Here is a 15676-nt window from a genome sequence, read left to right as displayed (position 1 = left end):
AGAGCAGGTGCGGGCTGCTGCTTCCAGAGCCCCTGTGCCTCCCTGAGCGAGCTGGGCTGAGTACAGCAAGCAGGGAGGCGCACCTGCCGGGCCTTGCCGAGTGCTGAGCTCAGTGCCGGGCAGAGGAGAGAGCCTAAAAATCTGGAAGAGCTCACAGCTGAGGAGAAGTTTTGAAAATCAATGCCTTGAGGCGTCTTTAGATGCACAGCTGCTCTGAGCTCTAGAAAAATAGCCTATGAAAAGAATTCGGTGAGAAACACCCATCCCATATATACAGCAAAGACAAAGAATCACCCACTTCCCAAGCTGATCTGTCTTGTGAGTTCCCATTTTAAAATGCTGGTTGTCTTAAAAGCTCACCTAATCAGCAGAGGTGCTAATGACAGCCACAGAGAAGTGGACAGCCATCGAGGTGACCTGGAGTTCCCTGCAGGGGATGTAAAGCAGGGGAGGGGACGCATCCGCGGGGGACATTGGGCCACATAGGCAAAAATCAGAAACATGAAGTCCAGATTTCTGCTGCTGCTGGTCTTCTGCACTGTTCCTGCCGGGCTGGAGGATTCTGCCAGAGTGGACCTTAATGCTTGCTCAAACTGCCCTGCTCCCCACGGTCTGCACCTGCCCTGGAGCTCAACAGTCTCACTGTGAAACTGATCGGATCTCAATGGGGCAGAAGCCGCCTAACTCATGTGGGTATATAAAGGGGCATGAAGAAAACGCACGCATCTCTGTGTAAGTATGTGGTCCCAGGTCTGAAGTGTAGCTCTCCAGGGTGCTTTTTCTCTAAAAACAAGCATGAGTGGAAAAATCCCAAATCCCAGTCTCTCTTCCTCTAAGCAGCTCAGCCAAGGGGATGAGCCCCTGCCAGACTTCGACACTGATGAAGTCAGATGCCAGCTATAAGCTTAGACCCCAGTGAAAAGCCTTGCCACTCTGTCTCAGGTTTTTGCTGCTGGCCATGCACGGAGGGAGGGGCAGATGACGTGACTGCCCACTCTCCCAACCTGCTGAGCAGCTACTCCTGGCAGGGCCTGCTCCGGAAGTGCTACCTGGTGTGAAGCCTGGTAATCCTACCCAAGGAGCCTCATTTCCCGTGGCTTTTAAATTGCTTCCTCCCTCTGTCCAGGAGAGCAATTGAAGTCCCTCTGGTTCCCTATTAACAGCCTACTGGATGACAACAGACCAGAAAGGAGAAAACATTCCAGAAATCAGAAACTGCTGTGAAAAGGCCCCGCCCGGAGTTGCAGTAAGCCCTGGAAACAGGACCACTCCCCTGTAACTTAATCACGCAGAACAGCCGCAGAACCTGCTTCTGGGGTCTTCCGGCTGTCTCAGGCCGGGATGTGAATCCCCCACTCCCAGCTCTGCAAGCGCGTGTTGAGTGGGACGCCTGCGTCACACTGGACACTCAGTGAGCTCTTACAGACCAGGCACCAAGACAGTGCTTACTTAGAATGAATTATCTCCTTTAATCCTCGCACACACCCGCCATGGTCTTCAATGGTGACTCCCAATTTATACTCAAGGGGTGAGCGTGTTAGCTCAGTGGTTAAGACTCAGGGGCCGGCACAGTGGGTAAAGCTGCCACCTCCAGTGCCGGCATCCCATATGGGCACCGGTTCAAGTCCCGGCTGCGCCACTTCCAATCCACCTCTCTGCTATGGCCTGGGAAAGCAGTGGGAGATGGCGTAAGTCCTTGGGTCCCTGCACCCGCGTGGGAAGACACGGAGGAACTCCTGGCTCCTGGCTTCAGATCAGCATAGTTCTGGCCATTGGCGTCCATCTGAGGAGTGGACCAGTGGATGGAAGTCCTCTCTCTCTGCCTCTGCCTCTCTCTAACTTTGCCTTTCAAATAAATAAATAAATTTTCAAAAAAAATACTCTGCTCAGAAAGCCAGCACCTGATATTGTAGTTTCTAAGTTCATTTCCTGTCTCTGCTTCCTGCGAATGTGTGCTCCAGGAGGCAGCAGGTGATGGCTCAAATACCTGGGTCAAAGGGCCGGCGCCGCGGCTCACTACGCTAATCCTCCACCTTGCGGCACCGGCACACCGGGTTCTAGTCCCGGTCGGGGCGCCGGATTCTGTCCCGGTTGCCCCTCTTCCAGGCCAGCTCTCTGCTGTGGCCAGGGAGTGCAGTGGAGGATGGCCCAAGTACTTGGGCCCTGCACCCCATGGGAGACCAGGAGAAGTACCTGGCTCCTGCCAACGGATCAGCGCGGTGCGCCAGCCGCAGCTCGCCGGCCGCGGCGGCCATTGGAGGGTGAACCAATAGCAAAGGAAGACCTTTCTCTCTGTCTCTCTCTCTCACTGTCCACTCTGCCTGTCAAAAAATAAAATAAAATAAATTAAAAAAAATACCTGGGTCCTTGCCACACATGTGGCACACTTGGGTGGAGTTCCCCGCTTCCCTGGCATTTGGGGAGTGAACCAGCAGATGGGAGCCCTCTCCTCTCTCCCTTTCTCTCTTCTCTGAAATGATAAAATAAATCAAATGGCAAAAACCAACTGATGGTCGAGACCACAGAGACACTCAGAGGTTAAATCTCCCAGAGCTCAATCAAAAGCAAGCCCAGAGGGAGCCCAGTTCAGGCTCCAGCCTTAACCACAACACACTGCAAGAGGGGCCCAAGGGTGATTGCGCAAGCTGCCCCCAAAATCTGTTCCAGGCGTCGCCCTCAGAAAGTCCCTCTCAGCGAAGTTGAATTTCTCCTACTTCTGTCACAGTCCATTTCCCCTTGCTGGGCTCCAAGCTGGAGAAGAATTAGGCGTCGAAGCTGCGGAGAGGGGAAGGAGCGCAGGGGGACTGCCCTAGAGCCAGTAGCGAAGGCAGAGATGTGTTTGTGATCCTGGAACTGAAACCCCTGCAGCGGGAACCCTGGCCTTGCTGAAGCCTGTACCCCTCCCCCACCCAGCACAGCCAAGGTTCACTTTCCTGCCCAGGGGTCAGAATTCCACCTCTGACGCAACATCTGGCCTTTGTCAAGCTGACAGGGTGTCTGGGCAAGGCAGGCGGTGCTTCTGCGTCCATTCTGAGCAGAATTGGGGTGGGGGAGATCCACTGTACTCATCAGCTTAACCCCATGGCACTGAGCAGCCCCTCCAGCTCCACTGAGCCCAGAGAACCTGCACACAGGCCAAAGGGCTTGCTCAAACCCTGACCACGGATCCCTGCCCTATGGCTCTGCAGGCCCTCGACAGGCCCCAAACCTGTACCTCCAGCAAGTGCTCCAGCGATATTGATGCCACTGGCCCCAGGGACCAGGCTTGGCGTCTCCTGAGACTGTTTTCCTAGGATTCTTGGTCACCAGCAACATCATTGTTATCAATCACAGTTCAACACACGAACCCAGAAGCACAAGTCAGTCTGTGGGGAGGGAGGCAGACAGAGTGAGGAAGTTAGGATAGGTGGAGCCCAGGCTGAGCGGAGATTTAAGAACAAACCTCGGGCCGGCGCCGCGGCTCACTACGCTAATCCTCCACCTTGCGGCACCGGCACACAGGATTCTAGTCCCGGTTGGGGCGCCGGATTCTGTCCCGGTTGCCCCTCTTCCAGGCCAGCTCTCTGCTGTGGCCCGGGAGTGCAGTGGAGGATGGCCCAAGTGCTTGTGCCCTGCACCCCATGGGAGACCAGGATAAGTACCTGGCTCCTGCCATCGGATCAGCATGGTGCGCCAGCCGCAGCGCGCCGGCCACGGCAGCCATTGGAGGGTGAACCAACAGCAAAGGAAGACCTTTCTCTGTGTCTCTCTGTCTCCCTCTCTCACTGTCCACTCTGCCTGTCAAAAAAAAAAAAAAAGAACAAACCTCGTGAGGGCTGGTGAGGCCCAGGGCAAGGAAGAAGGGACTTGTGTTTATAGGCAAGCTTTCCAGCTCATTCCTTGGAGAGCCAAGGTGGTCTGGGCCAAGGCAGCCCTGCCCTGCCCTGCCCTGCCCAGACCTGCCTAGGCATTCTCTTCTTCTTCGGGAAGAGGACATTCATCCGGGCACAGTCTCCTCTCCCCTGGTACCCTGCCAGCCTTTTAGCATCCTTCTACTAGGGCCCCAGGGGGACCCCAGGAAAGCCTGGGGAGCAGAAGCTGGGCAACAGATTAGGGACTCCAGTCCCCCCAGGGCCTCATTCCCTCTGAATGGAAATCCCTCTGTCATTGGTGAGGTCTAGTCTTCCCTCCACGCTCTGGGAGTGGTCACGGCCACCCAGGGCTTGTCCCTCACACCTCCTCCGCACCCTACACCCCAGCTCTACTGTGGCCACACCTCCGCTCCCAAGTGTCAGGGCAAAAATCTTAACCCAGAAGCACTGCCAGCCTGCCCCCCTCCCTGCCCCAGCTAACAAGGCTCTCTCTTCCCATTTGCTTTCCACCCTCTGGCACTCTCTGCGGACAGATGTCCCCTTGCCACATCATCCTCTTCTGTCACTGAAGCGCAAAGGCCGGGGTGAGAAAACCAAAGAGACAGGAGCAAAGAAGGGTGTTTAGGAGAGACGTGGCATGCGGGGTAGGGCTGGAAGATATTTTCTCTAGGAGAGCGAAGAACTGGAGCTGCTCTGTGCGCGCGCCCGCCTCTGACTGCGGCGCTGCTCCGGGGCCCCCGCTGCCCGGCTTCGGCTCTCACCACTCCCATCTTTGACTCCGCAGTTCCCTGTGCCTGGCACAGAGCTGGCCCACAGCAGATGCTCAGACAAGGTTAGCGTCTTTCCTTCCATGAGCAGCCCATCGTGCAGATGCGGTGGCAGAATGGAGCAGGGGCAGCCAGGCCCACCGTGGGCAGAGAAAGCACCCCACCGAGCCTTGGTGGAGACGCCACGGCAGCCACAGCCACACGGTGCTGATCTTGGCCGGCAGCCCACCCTCTCCCAGCCCCCAACAGGCCTCTGGGGCATGGCTAATTAAAGACGCGTTACTCATTTCATTCCCAAGTCACTATTTAAGGAAGTAGAACCATGCCATTCCTGCAAGGCCGCTGACCCCACACTGGAGGCAGACAATGCCAGGCTTGTCCAAGAGGCTCCAAGTGCATGGGAGGAGCCGAGGAGGGTAGGCGGCTGCCGGCCCCACAGCTGGGCCAGCTGCTGCTCTGGGCCGCCTTCCTCTGCCCTCTTGGCTCCCCCTCCCTGGGGGCCCAGGATCAGGGAACCCCCACCCCCAGCCTCACTTCTGGGTTCTCTGGGCACAGAGTCCCACAGCTGACTCAGAAAAAAGGCATCGGCAACCTCCTTTTGGATTTCAAGTAGCCACAACTTGGGAGCATTTGGGACATCACAGCGATTTTTTTTTTTTTTTTCAAATGAAAACCAGGACTTTTAATTAACAAATCCTTACGAGGTCTGCTCTACCGCAGACCTGGTGCTAAGCACTGGGAAGAGAAATGGATGAACCATAATGTCTGCCCTCAAAGAGGAGCCAGCTTGTAGATGAACCAGATAGATGTGCACGTAAGCTGTGCTACTGAGGAACGGGGAAAGGCAGAACCACATACCATGCGCAAGGACTGAGCGGGCGGCAATGCCCTCTAACTGGGAGGGGAACAGAGGTGCGCCAAGGGGCGGGACATCGGAGGAGGGTTTTCAGGAGCAAATAGGAGTTGTTCCGGTTGGGGCTGGCACTGTGGCATAGATTAAGCCTCCCGGATGCTCCATTTCCCATTCAGCTTCCTGCTAATGGCCTGGGAAAGCTTTAGAAGACGGCTCAAGTACTGGGGCCCTTGCACCCACATGGGAGACCTGGATGAAGTTCCTGGCTCCTGGTTTCAGATTGGCCCAGCTCCGGCTGTTGAGCCATTTGGGGAGTGAACCAGCAGATGGAAGACCTCTCTCTGTGTCTCTCCCTCTCTCTGTAACTCTGCTGCTCAAATAAATACATAAATCTTTAAAAAAAAAAAAAAAAAAAAAAAAAAAGGTTGTTCCAGTAACCTGGGGGAAGAATAGGTCCAGCACGGAGATGCATACACACATACAGGAAGTGATTTACACCAGACAGCACCTACCACTACCACAGCAGACGGGAGTGAATGGGTTTATGGTCTGAAACAGGCAGAGCTTGCCTGAAATGCCTGAGACACTCGTCTGCATTGTGTCAATCACAGATATTATGCACTATGATGGATGATATTCTCAGGTATGGTGACATCAAGATGGCTTTGATTTCTGGTACGGTTATTGGCCTCTCCAGACACACATTGTCAAGGGCAGTGGATCTCCATGCAGGAGGCAGGTTCTGATGGTCCCCCAGCTTCAGACTTACCTGCTGCACCCCTGGGGTCCCCAGTGGAATCAGCGTGTGGTCCACGGCAGACGAGAAAGCCTGCAGCAGAGGGTTGGAGACCCGAGTGCTGTCTCTGAACTCTCCACACTGGTATTTAGGCCCATTGCCCAGGTGCGACCATGGTGGCAATATTTTTCCTGGTGATGCAGTTTGTCCTAGTTCCCCAGAGTGCTGTCTGCCACCAGTGTGGGTGAGGAGCCAATCAGGCACTGATGGAGTGGTACTGTGGGATCCCCTGCAAAACCAGCATCAAAAGGAACACCAAGGTCAGCACTTAACAGCTGACCAGTCGCAGGCAGGGATGCCTGGGGGCTTTTAAAAAGCCATTTTCAGTGGAAGGGTCGGTCCCCCAATCCCAATGTGAGACTACCCCAGAAACCAACTGCATCACAAACACAAGGCCCGGAGCCCAGGTGTTGGACTTTATTAAACCTACCTGGTGACTCCAATGTGCTGGCAAGCCTGGGGCTCAGGAGGCGGGATCCCAGGGCTTCTCAAGCCCGGCTAAACATTGCAATCACCTGGGAAGGTTCCTCTCCTACCCCTCAGCCCAGGGCTGTGGTCTGGGTATCAGTGTGGCCCTGACACCCAGGAAGAGGAACAGCCACAGCCCTACACAGTGGGGCACCTTCTTCAAAACTGTCCTGGTCCTTCATGGGTCCCTGGCTGTGCAGGAGCTGTTGGGGTCTTCCCCTAGGGCATCCTGAGTGGGGACAAGGACACACGTGCCCACAGAGCTTGAGGACTCCAACTCTGTGGCTGTCACAACACCTGTCACTGCTGCTGTCCAGAATACTGTTTCTAGGACAACAGGTGGGGCCACAAGGTGACGCCTGATTTGGAAGCCAATCCCTGATGTTGAGTATCTGCTTGGGCCACCAAAGTGGGAATGTCCTCAGATCCAGGGAGCTGAGAACCAGGAGCAGTATGGCTCACGCTGCAGGCCCCACCGAGGACACCTGATACACTACCTACCTCTGCCTCGGGCTCCAGGGTCTTCCCAGGAGCTCTCCAGGCTGCTGCTCCTCAACACAATGGGCCCTGCTGACCCACGTCCTCTCTCGTCTCCTGCTGATGTGATGATGTGATGCTGCCCCTGCCAGCCAAGCAGGGCAGATACCTGCAGGAGCAGGGCCACACATGTCCATCATCCCACAGATAGCTGCCTGCAGGGCTGGCGGTGCCACGTGGTAGGCGGCAGTCCCCAGGAAAGAGCTCCAGGTAGGCAGTAATGACAGCCTGGTGCGTTCACAACTCAGGTGAAGACAGTCTACACTCATGCTAGAAAACATTTACTGGCAGGAAAGAATTCCCCTTCGCAATCCTTGCATACTGGGGAAGAGTGGCGTTTCATGTCCATCACCCAAGGGGAGGCACAGGAGCCCAGGGAGCCCACTGGAGGAGTCAGCTCACCATCAACAAGGGAGCAGCTCTGTCCTCTTGGGTTACAAACCTATTCCCAGAAGCCATGGTACTGTAATAACAACGTTGCCACCTTCCTCTTAGAAAAATGGGAGGAGAAACAAAATTAACCAGGTGCCCAGAGCACTTGTGAACAATGCATTTGGCAAGGAAGATCAGGAAGAAAGAGTATCTGGACCCTACAGAGTCATACATGAATAAATGATCCTTTGCTACCCATTCTAGTTCTCCGACACATCCCTATACCGCATATGGACCCATGAACGTTGTAACACGTTCTGTAATCAACTTGTTTTTAGAGCCAAGCGCCTTGGCGATGCTATTTTCCCAGGGTCTTGCAGTCTTGCTGGGCATCCTGGCATCATTTCCCCCAAGAGCTCCCAGGGATTTCAGTTTAACCCCAGGGAAGCAAGTAGATGGATGACCACGGCTCCGGTTTCAGACACTGGTGAAGAAGTGCTACAGGGAGGCTCGTGGGTTGCACTGTGAATTGTGTCCCCTAAAATGCACATGCTGAAGTCCTAACCCCAGCACCGCATGCTGCAGATGAGTCAGTTTCAAGATGGGGATCGTGGTGCCCTTCTGAAACACGAACAGGTAAAGATGAAAGCCGCGATCTCTTCGCCACATCTGCACATCAAGGAAGGCCAACCGTGCCAGCAAATCCCGAGAAGTTAGCAAGAAGGCTGCGAGCAGGCCCTTCTGCCCTTGGAAGGGACCACCCCTGTCAGCGCCTTGACCCCAGACTCGCCGGGGCCGTGGGAATAAAGGCCGCTGTATATGCAGCCAATCCAGAGAGTTCTCTCAAAGGAACCCAATGGAAGCTCAAGGCATCAAGATGTGAGATGGATTTCCTGTATAAAACATGCCCAGAGACCCTTTCCAGGTGGTGAGAGTGGGGACGCAGTAAAACCAACCTAGCTCTTGAGTTGTCCTACCTGCAAGCTTCGTGCTAAATGTCCTTGACCTGCTGAGGGCCACTGAGCAAGCCGTGGGCCTGCCTTGTGGCATCCCCTAGACTCTCCTTGTCACTCCCTCGCTCCTTTCCACTTGCCACACCAAGGAGAAACACTGGCCTCAACTCACCTGGCGACTGAAATGGGCTGAGTAATCAACTCAGCACCTGAGATCCCCTGGCACCAAGGACGGTCCTGGGAGTCTGTAAGCAGCCAGATTCAACAAGGGAGCTCCTGGTGGAGGAACCCCTGCGGCTCAGACCCTCACAGCTCCCCACCAGGCCCTGCTTTCCTGATGGGTTAACTGGGTTCTCTGGCTCAGAGATGGCTGATGACTGTGCAGGAGGCAAAGACAAGGATTAAACCAGGAGCTCACCACCTCGTGGGGTTGCATGAGGGCAGGAAATGGGCACCTTAACAAGACATTCATGGCACTTCTTAGCGGCATGCAAATCGGATTTTTAAAAAATGCTCAACAGAAATTTAATTAGAGTCACTACCGGGGCATGGTGGGGGGTGGGGCTAGAAATGAGGTTTTCTTTTTGAGGCTGTAAGTAGAACCTATGAGGCCTCTCTGGGCTCTTTTGACAGGTGGAAATGACTTTCTCATCGACGGGCTTGCAACTCACCTGTCTTCCTATATCAGACTTAAGCAGTCCTCAGCAGCTTTAGATAGGGCCCTTTTAAAATAAATGCGCAGTTAAGCCACCACCTGCAGTGCCAGCATCCCCTATGGGCACTGGTCCAAGTCCCAGCTGCTCCACTTCCAATCCAGTGCCCTGTTAATGACCTGGAAAAGCAGTGGAAGATGGCCCAAGTGCTTGGGCCCCTGCACCCAAGCATGTGGGAGACCTAGAAGAAGCTCCTGGCTCCTGGCTTCAGCCTGGCCCAGCCCCGGCCGTTGCAGCCATTTGGGGAGTGAACCAACCAGCAGATGGAAGACCTTTCTCCTTTTTTCTCTGTAACTTTGCCTTTCAAATAAATAAATAAATCATTTAAAAAAAATCAACAGGAATAAGTTAGTATCTTCCATCTAGACAAGCCTTCGAGTCCCTCCTACTCAAAACCACCTCAAATGCGAAGCTGGTTATTCAGTCCCGAGCCAGCTCCGTTTTGGAGCGCTCAGGCTGGCTCCCTGGCAGGCCAACCACCTGCCGGCTGGCTCCCTAGACACGGCCTTGCTCATGAAGCTGCGAACCCGGGGTGTCATTCTGAGTTGGAGCCTGGCTGCCCCCCGGCCACACGGGTCCCTGCTGTCAGGAGGCGCTTTGGCATCACGCAAAGAGCTTCCATTTGCAAGTCCCACGTGTGAACCCCAGCGCCACGCCTGGCGCCAGTTACCTGGCATGCTAAGACTCAGTTTCCGCATCTTTAAAGGGCGATGACATGAGAGGCTTTGTGACTTTCTGGGGATTAAGTGGGAAGCTGTGAATGCACAGCTTCCAACCCACTGGAGCAGGTGTTCAGACCTGCGGCTCAGCAGAGGTCAGGGGCTTTCTCCGTGGTCCGTAACAAAACGAGAAGGGGTGGGGTCTGTGTTCTCTTCCCCCTCTGCTGGTGATGCTACTTAGCTGTGCTTTCTGAGCAAGGAAGCTGGTATTGATCGGGAATGGAAAGGACAAAAGACTGACCCATCTCATTTCACAGAATCAGATAAAGGAGAATCCTGTACCAGGTCTTAATTCCAATTAGTAAACTTTAGCTTGTTCACTTGTTTATTTATTTATTTTTATTTTATTTGCAAGGCAAAGAGAGTGAAGAGGTCTCCCACCTACTAAGTACAATCCCCCAAATGCCGTCAACAGTCAGGACTGGGCTGGGCCAAAGCCAAGAGCCTGGAACTCAATCAGTGTTTCCCAGGTCGGGGAAGGACAGGGACCCAAGTGGCAGAGACCCAAGTACTTGAGCCATCACCTGCTACCTCCCAGGCATTTGCAAGAAGCTGTATTGGAAGCAGGGTAGCCAGGACTTGAACCCAAGGACTCTGGTATGGAATGTAGGTGTCCAAGTGGTGACTGAACCACTGTACCAAACGCCTGTCCCCAATCAATAACACTTGTAGTCTGAAGACCCCGGTCAAGTGTAGGCCAGCCGCTGAGGGTGAAGACACGAGCAAGGTGCTGCCTCTTCCTGCAAGCCATTCCACATGGAGATGTGCAGACATTCAAGGCAGGAGAAGCCTTCTCATTCCATCTACCTCCCAAAGGAATGGCAGTATTCCATAGTTTACTATACTCTTTTGGCTTATGTTTTAATAAAAGGATCTGTATCTGAAAAAAAAATTTTTTTCTTTCTTAATCCATAAACTGTACTGACATTTAAGATCAAATTAATTTGTAACAATGTAACCAAAAAGTGACTTTTTAAAATAAAGCTACTAAATACAGTCAACCCTGTTTTCATTGAAATAATTTGACAAAATGGTTTTTAAGTCCAGGAAAGAGCTAACTTCCTAATTGACTAATTGAAGTGCCCTCATTCCAGCACAGTGGATTCTGTGTGGGGCTCCTGTAATAGAGACAATTTTGTTAGTGGGAATTGAGCTACAATAGGAAGTTGGAGGCTAAGAACTGCATTAGGGGGGAAGAAAACAAACATGCTGTGAGAGGAACTCTAGGTTCTCCACACTGGCTCCCAGCTGACCCCAGGAACTGTATTTTCCAAGCTTCAGACCTGTGGCTGTCTTCTCCAGCTGGGCACTGTGAAACCAGGTTTTGGGTGGCTGGTGACATTTTTCCCTTTGTGAAGACAGCACTTGCTCTTCTCTCTGAGGCCAAGGTCAAGCTGATCTTGTTCTGACACATCCTTTCTTGTCCAACAGCAACCCATTGACAAGTGAGAACATTCTGGCCAACTAGCTTGTCCCAGGCCAGCCAAGGGATCCCAGGATAGAACGGAGAATGACGTTGTCTGGCTGTCCTCCCCAGTGAGCCAACACAGCACAAAACTCTCTCTAGGGAATCCCAGAGGTGTGGCAGGAACAAGAGAGGCTCACAGCCCGGCTGCGGTGCCCAAGGTAAGAGTGTGCTACTTAGAAAGTCACAAGCTGTGTGCACCTGCAGAGGCACAGCCTTGCATACCAGGGCTCTTCTGAAAGCACACAGCTAGTTCATATTATGAAACAGTATGCATGGATTCCAATGTTTTTGCACCAAAATAAGCTTGTCTTTTAATTCTATTTTTTCCACAAACTTTTTCAAGTCCACTCATGTATCTATACTTTAAAGCAAGAACCCTCATTCAGGCCAACAATAATTTTCCTACACCCTAAGGGGCTTCAGGGAACTTGCTTTAATTAGGTCTGAATAGCTGTGTTTAACCAGGTAGTAGATGGAGGGACAGCTGGAAGGAAGGAAGGAAGGAAGGAAGGAAGGAAGGAAGGAAGGAAGGAAGGAAGGAAGGAAGGAAGGGAGGGAGATGGACAGATGGATGAATGGAAGGGTGGATGGGAGGCAGAGTTAAAAGTCAGATAGGAGCAGGTGTTTTATGCACTGGTTAAAATGCCTCTTTGAACTCGCAAACCCCACATCAGAGTGTTGGGTTCAAGTCCTGGTCTGCTTACGATTCCATCTTCCTGCTAAATGAACACCCAGGGAGGCAGCAGATGATGGCTCAGTATCTGGTCTCTGCCACCCACATGGGAGACTCAGCTTGAGTTCTGGGTTCCTGACTTCAGCCTGGCCAAGCCCTGGCTGTTGCTGGCATCTGTGGAGTGAGTCAGCACCTAGAAGATGTCTCTTTGTGTGTGTGTGTGTGTGTGTTTCAAAGAAAACAAAAGTAAGGAAAAATAAAAGAGCTCAGGTAGACCTAAATGTGTACCAACTCCTGGCTGAGGAAGCCCTCATAAGGTACTAAGCTTTCCTAAACCTACATTTACTTGCCTGTACAATGGGTTCACTTACCTCTCCAGGTGGTTCACAGGCCTCAATGAGCCTGTGTATGCAAAATGCTCACTAAAGCCACAGACACAAAATAAGCCTCGGTAAACAGGAACTATTACCAGTATCACCGATATTGAAGAACAACCTGGAGCATCTCGGTGAATTCAGATTTCAGAACAGTTAGGAAATGGGCCGGGGGAACGGAAAGGTTCGGGTCCACTTCCATGTCCACCGGTGATTTCTGCAACAATGCCTGGCTTAGGTGGGATCAGCCACCTGGTGGTCAGATGTCCCCAAGTCACAGAGGCTAGGACGGCTCTGCAGGGGAGCTCAGGAACCCAGCCTGGCTTCCTGGTTCAAAAACTACACCTGTGAAACTCTAGCCAGGTGGGAAATTCTTCTGGTTGACTCTGCTGAAGCCATGGTTCATTATCAAGGTATTTCTCTGGGTCACTCGAAGGGCATCTCCTTTAATCAATGCAGCAGACAGGGGGAGAAGGCCGGCAGGCCCAGGAAGCGAGCCACGCAGCCTTGGTGGAGGGCAACGCCTCTCCTCTGCCGAATGCATAGTAAGTGCCAGGCAGCCTGCAAAGAGCCTTGTGTGCCTCTGTTTGTTTAATCCTCTAACCGCCCTCAGGGGAGCGGCCGCAATAATCCCCATTTAAAGATGAAGAATCTCAGGCCTGGCAGAGCCCGGTCCTGGGGCCAAGATCGCAGCTAGCGAGCAGCGGAGCCAGCGCTCCAGCTCGGTCCCGCGGGCCGCCTGAGCTGTTGCCACCAGGCCATACCTGGAGGAGAACCTTCAGCCCCTTAGTTCTCACCCTGTCACGTGTGTTTATCTTGTATCTGAGAACAAAGTGGGAGGGGGGGTTACAATTCTCATTTTTCTCACCTGCTAAAGAGCAGCCCAGCTTGGGGTTACTAATCTGGCCCTGCTTACCTTGCTCCAAGCTTTCCAGAATATTCCTCCAGTCCTCTTCACGTCGCATCACTGTTTACCCCCAGCTGCTGCTCAGGATTCTTTCAAGGCTTTTGAAAAATAGCCGCAACTTAGTGACTACTTTAAATCTCTGGTTCAGCCACAGGATCCACTTTTCAGGGACAGTTGATTGGAGCAACAGTGCCACCTGCTGGAACATTTGGGTCACTGCCAACACCTATTCCTTGGGCAAAGGCAAGGTGGGCAGATGGGCAGGTGGGCAGATGGGCAGATGCGCGGGATGGAACTTGATGGACACCGCCCAGACACATTCCTGGAGAGCTACAAGAACAACTCAGCAGCACTCCAGCACTAAGTGTACTGAAAGTCACAGGTGCTGCTCCAGTGAAAGTTTGGGGCTTTGAGAGCAGGCATTTTTTTGAGTACAAAGCCAAGGGCCTGGGACTAGGATGAGCTGAGTGAGCAGTCATGAAGTACAGGATTGCATCCTATCTGCACTTAGAATTCTGTATTTTATTCATCATGGACTTTTCACATCAATTTTTATTTTTAGGCATTGGCCTAACAGTTAAGATGCTGTCTGGGAGGCCCACATTCCATATCAGTGCCTGGGTTCAAGTCCTGGCTCCTCTCCCAATTCCAGCTTTCTGTTAGTGTGCACCCTTGGAGGCAGCAGGTGATGGCTGGGTAGTTGGGTCCCTGTCCCTGACATGGAAGACCTGCATCAAGTTCCTGGCTTCATGTGTCAGCCTTGTGGGCATTTGGGGAGTGAACCAGTGGATGGATTCTCTGTTCATCTGTCATCTGCCTCTCTCTCTCTCAAATAAATAAACTAGTTAAATTAAATATTTAATTGCACTAAAATACCATTTATCTTGATTACTGTGCACCCTGCTGGTTTGGTCCCCCCCCCCCCCCCAGCAATGCCTCTTTTCCTCATCCCTAGACCTCTGAGAAGGGATTCTGCTTCCATTGAAAGCTCTGCTGTAGGCGAGTCACACGCCCCTACTCTCACTGCCCACACGGTCTCTCTGCGCTTTTTCCCATCTTGGTCCCCTGTGTCATCAGCACAGTCCCTCCCACTCTCCCTGAAACACCAACTCGAGTCAATGCAAAGTGTTCAGACTATCATAGACCCCTGCGTGTAGCTAGTGAGCCATCTGGCAAAACCCACTTGCCAATCACTGATCTCACGGCACATTACTGCTCTTCTGGCCAGCAATGAACTTGCTGAGATCCAGGACCACTGGGGCCACCAATCAACTCCATGCACTCCCTACCCTGGGCCATGACTAACGGAGGCTCTGTCCGTCAGGGGTCTCCATGCTGAAAGCCAGTGTCCAGCCAGCTCACTGTAAAGCCCTGTGTTTCATGGGGTCATTCCAGCCCCATGACTACAGCCTAAGGTCAGGTTGGGGGGGGGGTGTTTGTCTTATTTTCTTATTTATTTATTGAAAGACACAGATTCAGAGAGAGATATATATGATTCACTCCCCAGATGACCAGAACAGCTGAGGCTGGGCCAGGCCTAAGGCAGGAGCCCTGGAATTCAACACAGGTGTCCCCCACAGGGTCGCAGGCATCCAGATATTTGAGCCATTACCTACTGCCTCCTAGGATGCACAGTGGCAGGAAGCTGGAACCCGAAGCAGAGCCAGCACTCAAACCCACGCACTCCAGCATGGATACAGGCATCCCAGATGGCGTCTTCACCACTGTACGCAGCGTCTGCTGCCCCAGGCGGGGAGTTCTTCACCTGGGCTGTAGGACTGGGCTTGGAAGAAGAGCTGATTCTGGAAGCTGATGGCGTTCTATGTTAAAAAGCAGGTATGCTTGCTAGGGAGATGGGTGATCATGTTCTCCCCATTCTGCAAGGGGCCTGAAAACGGGTAAGATCACCACGTTCTTATAATGCTCTCAAGCGTTAGCTAGGGTCTGTACAAGAAGCAGCAACCAGAAACCCCCTCCTGTGCTTGGCCTGAGCAAACCACACTCAGTGACCTGACCTGGGGCCATCCTGATGAGAAGTTCCATGTGTCTCTCAGGATGCAGAAGACGGGAAAAATCTCTCTAGATGAGCAGCAACCTCAACAGGAAGTGGCACTGCACCATCCGCGTCTCCTCCTCTGCCCTTCACTCCCTGCTTAAAGTCTCCCTCAGCCCCACCCGGGTCTGGAGAGAGGCTCTGGGGCAGCTCCAGCCTTCCGTCTGGAACA

General features: G+C 53.0%; 1 protein-coding gene across 20 annotated transcripts in view; it reads right to left on the bottom strand.

Moving 5' to 3' along the window:
- Positions 1-15676, bottom strand: part of LOC149127717 (uncharacterized) — a 203802-nt gene that overhangs the window by 181371 nt on the left and 6755 nt on the right. For 4 of the 20 annotated variants that reach the window (XR_016228780.1, XR_016228783.1, XR_016228771.1 and 1 more), the window contains exons 2-4: positions 13461-13647; positions 7237-7381; positions 6241-6496 (exon numbers count right to left, since the gene is read on the bottom strand). Coding sequence is in view for 6 of the 20 variants with exons in the window: in XM_089325272.1 (XP_089181398.1) it covers positions 6241-6496; positions 7237-7381; positions 13461-13509 (450 nt within the window). In the remaining 14 variants the exon portion in view is untranslated. The other 16 variants (XR_016228772.1, XR_016228774.1, XR_016228781.1 and 13 more) reach the window with 15 other exon arrangements.

This window comes from Oryctolagus cuniculus, chromosome 2, assembly GCF_051225735.1.
Source record: "Oryctolagus cuniculus isolate XC-2025 breed Fujian yellow rabbit chromosome 2, ASM5122573v1, whole genome shotgun sequence".
NCBI lineage: Eukaryota > Metazoa > Chordata > Mammalia > Lagomorpha > Leporidae > Oryctolagus > Oryctolagus cuniculus.
Note: the sequence above shows the minus strand (reverse complement) of the source record. Positions and strands in the feature narration are given on the sequence as shown.